This window comes from Solanum verrucosum, unplaced genomic scaffold (assembly GCF_900185275.1).
Source record: "Solanum verrucosum unplaced genomic scaffold, falcon-dt-bn FXZP01000281.1, whole genome shotgun sequence".
Lineage (NCBI taxonomy): Eukaryota > Viridiplantae > Streptophyta > Magnoliopsida > Solanales > Solanaceae > Solanum > Solanum verrucosum.
In genome coordinates, this window is record NW_026020554.1 from 377,737 (window position 1) to 380,869 (window position 3,133).

Sequence of the window (3,133 nt, forward strand, 5' to 3'; positions counted from 1 at the left end):
AATCCATTTTTTTTGGGATGAAGAGTATCTTCATATCATCTAGCTTGAAGGAGGGCGTTATAGAATAAAAAGTTAATTCAACACAGAAATAATGAGTGTGGTTGGTTATATAAATTTACTATTTGAAAATATAATACAACTAGGAAAGAACATAGGGTAGCACGTGTTAAAGATGTAACCAAGATAGTACTTATTTATTTACTTTTAATGTTCACCTACTCTGGTGAAACCAAAATGATCAAATTCCATTTCTACTTGCTACATTTAGGAGTTTTTATATTTTTTAAATATAAAAAGGTTTAATTGTTCAAACTTTAATTAATTTTAAGATTCTAATTACTATTAGAGAAATAACAAAAAAGATAATTTTATCTAATTTGAAATTCTTTTATACACGGTAATTACATTGTGTAGGTAAGACATTAATGTTTTTTTTTTATCTATATATGAAGAGAGAGATTCTGAATCTCTTGAACACAAGACTAGAGGTTGATTCAGTGGTTTAGGAGCTTAAAAATTTACCTTCCAAATTCAAACCTGAAACATTTTTGATTTTCCCTAATGAAAATTATGAATCTGGCACCGGTCCGCAAGTAGCAACAACCACTTGACAACTTTCATATTCTTGTCTAGTATATTTTGCTATATAAGCCACACCTACTTTGTGCATCAGCCACACATTCAAAGTCATGAGTAGAAATTGATATGCCAAACCTACTTTGTGCATCAACCACACATTCAAAGTCATTAGATATTGATAAGCCAAACCTAGTTACTTTGTGTATCACTTAACCAAACGAAAATGACTTCACTACTGATTGAGCAATGCCAAGTTGCGCCACCTCCCCACGGCGGTGTAACTGAGCTAACGCTCCCTCTAACTTATTTTGATCATATGTGGTTCGATTTTGGCTCTATACGTCGGATTTTATTCTACAAGCTACCAATTTCCAAACTCGATTTCGTTCAAACCATTATTCCTACTCTTAAACATTCACTCTCCCTCACTCTCAAACACTACACACCCTTAGCTGGCAACATTGCTTGTCCACTAAATTCGAGTGGTTATCCTGAGTTGCGTTATGTGACAGGAGATTCTGTATCTGTTACTTTTACTGAGACTGATATGAATTTCAATCATCTCATTGGAAACCATCCTCGAAATGCTAAGGATTTTTATCCCTTCATTCCTCAATTGGAACAACCTAAGGATGCACCGGGGGTCAAACTAGTCCCGGTCTTAGCCATTCAAGTGACACTTTTTCCGAATCTTGGCATATCCATTGGTTTTAGTAACCATCATGTCGCTTGTGATGGAAATACCATCGTGAAATTCATAAGAACATGGGGTTTACTCAACAAATTTGGCGGTGATGAACAATGCTTAGAGAATGAGTTCATTCCATTTTATGATAGGTCCGTGATAAAAGACCCTTATGAACAAGGGACGATTATATGGGATGAAATGAAGCAAAATATGCCGGAGATAGGTGACATAATTGTGACTCCTCCTCTTGATAGAGTTCGAGGTACATTTATTATAGAACGAGATAACATTGATATGTTCAAGAATTTAATATTGTCAAGACGACCTAACCTAAGTTATGTGACATCTTTTACAATAACTTGTGCTTATATATGGACTTGCTTGATAAAGTCAAAGTTCGCGATTGAGGAAGAGACGATAGATGAGGATGTTATGGAGATTTTTGGATGTGTAGCGGATTGTAGATCGCGTCTCAATCCACCACTTCCTCAATCTTATTTCGGTAATTGCCTAGTCACGATTGCTTCAAAAGCAAGTCGTGTCAACTTAGTTGGAAAGGAAGGGTTTATAATTGCTGTGGAAGTCATTGGAGAGGCCATCAAGAAGCAAATGAAGGATCAGGAATTGATCTTGAATTGTAGTTGGTATAGAGAATTTTGTGTTCTTGATATGAAACAAACACTTACAATTGCTGGATCACCAAAGTTTAATTTGTATGATGTTGATTTTGGTTGGGGTAGTCCAGAAAAAATAGAGATCATTTCTATTGATAATAGTAGTGGTATATCTATGTCCATTAGCAAGTACAAAGATTCAGATGGAGATTTAGAGATTGGCTTGTCTTTGCCCAAAATTCGAATGAGTGCTTTTGCTGCTATATTCGATCATGGGCTAAGCTTTTTGTAAGAATGTACCAAGGTCTATTGGATGCACAGATGTTGTTATTAAATCAGAAATATGGTCTCTCCAATCTTGTACTTCATCATTATGTGTTTGTTACTCTCTCATCACATCAAATATCAGAAGGCCTCAACAGAACATATTGAATTCATCACTCATCTCATCCAGATTAGTCTCATTTCAGGCATAGAAGGAAAATAAGTGTTTGCCGTATTAAGGATGCTTAATTAGCTAATCCGAGTATGACAAGTACATAACTCTCTCTCTCTCTCTTTCTATGGGAGTGAGAGATGGAAAAATGGTAGTTTATCCTAACTGCATTGTCCTGGTTATACTTTGTGTGATGTCCCTAGAAAGCATCAGCCATTGTCCCGAAAAGGATTTAACTATTTTTGTCATTTATAAATTACTCCCTCCGTCCCTATTTATTTGTCCACTTTAAAAATGATACACAGATTTAGACAACAATGATTATCATAGTGAAGTTACAATTTTACCCTTATAGTACAATTGACAATTCCAAAATAAATTCACTCAAGATAACTAATCAATGCTGGAAAGTTCATAAGTTTATTTACTTTATTTATGACATCTTTATTTAAATAAGGGTATAATAGGAAAAAATTTGTTGTCCTTTCTTGATTTGTCAAAATGGACAACTAAATAGGGACAACTAAAAGAGGAAATATGGACAACTAAATAGGGACGGAGGTAGTATTATTTAATGATTCTGTTGTATACAATTGGAAAGACGTATGAGACCACCTTCTAAACATTTCGTCCCAAAAGAAATAAAAAGAAGGCCTCTCAATCAATGTTTTGCCAATAAAACCATACCATTCAATTTTTTAACATAGTAGTAACTATCCATACAAGAAAAATGATTTTAGGCATCTTTGTGGTATTGATCAACAACTACTACACCTCAGTCCCAAACAAGTTGTGTCAACTTATATGAATCATCAT

At 34.4% G+C, this 3,133-nt stretch overlaps 1 protein-coding gene across 1 annotated transcript; it reads left to right on the forward strand.

The window, feature by feature from the left end:
* The first annotated feature begins 802 nt into the window (after positions 1-802).
* On the forward strand, positions 803-2,173 carry LOC125810116 (phenolic glucoside malonyltransferase 1-like). The gene has a single exon (XM_049489644.1). The coding sequence runs from the start codon at positions 803-805 to the stop codon at positions 2,171-2,173; it is 1,371 nt and encodes a 456-aa protein (XP_049345601.1).
* Positions 2,174-3,133: the final 960 nt, after the last annotated feature.

What these genes read in the sequence shown, in the direction of transcription:
- LOC125810116 (XM_049489644.1), top strand. Translation starts at nt 803, where the DNA reads ATGACTTCACTACTGATTGAGCAATGCCAAGTTGCGCCACCTCCCCAC.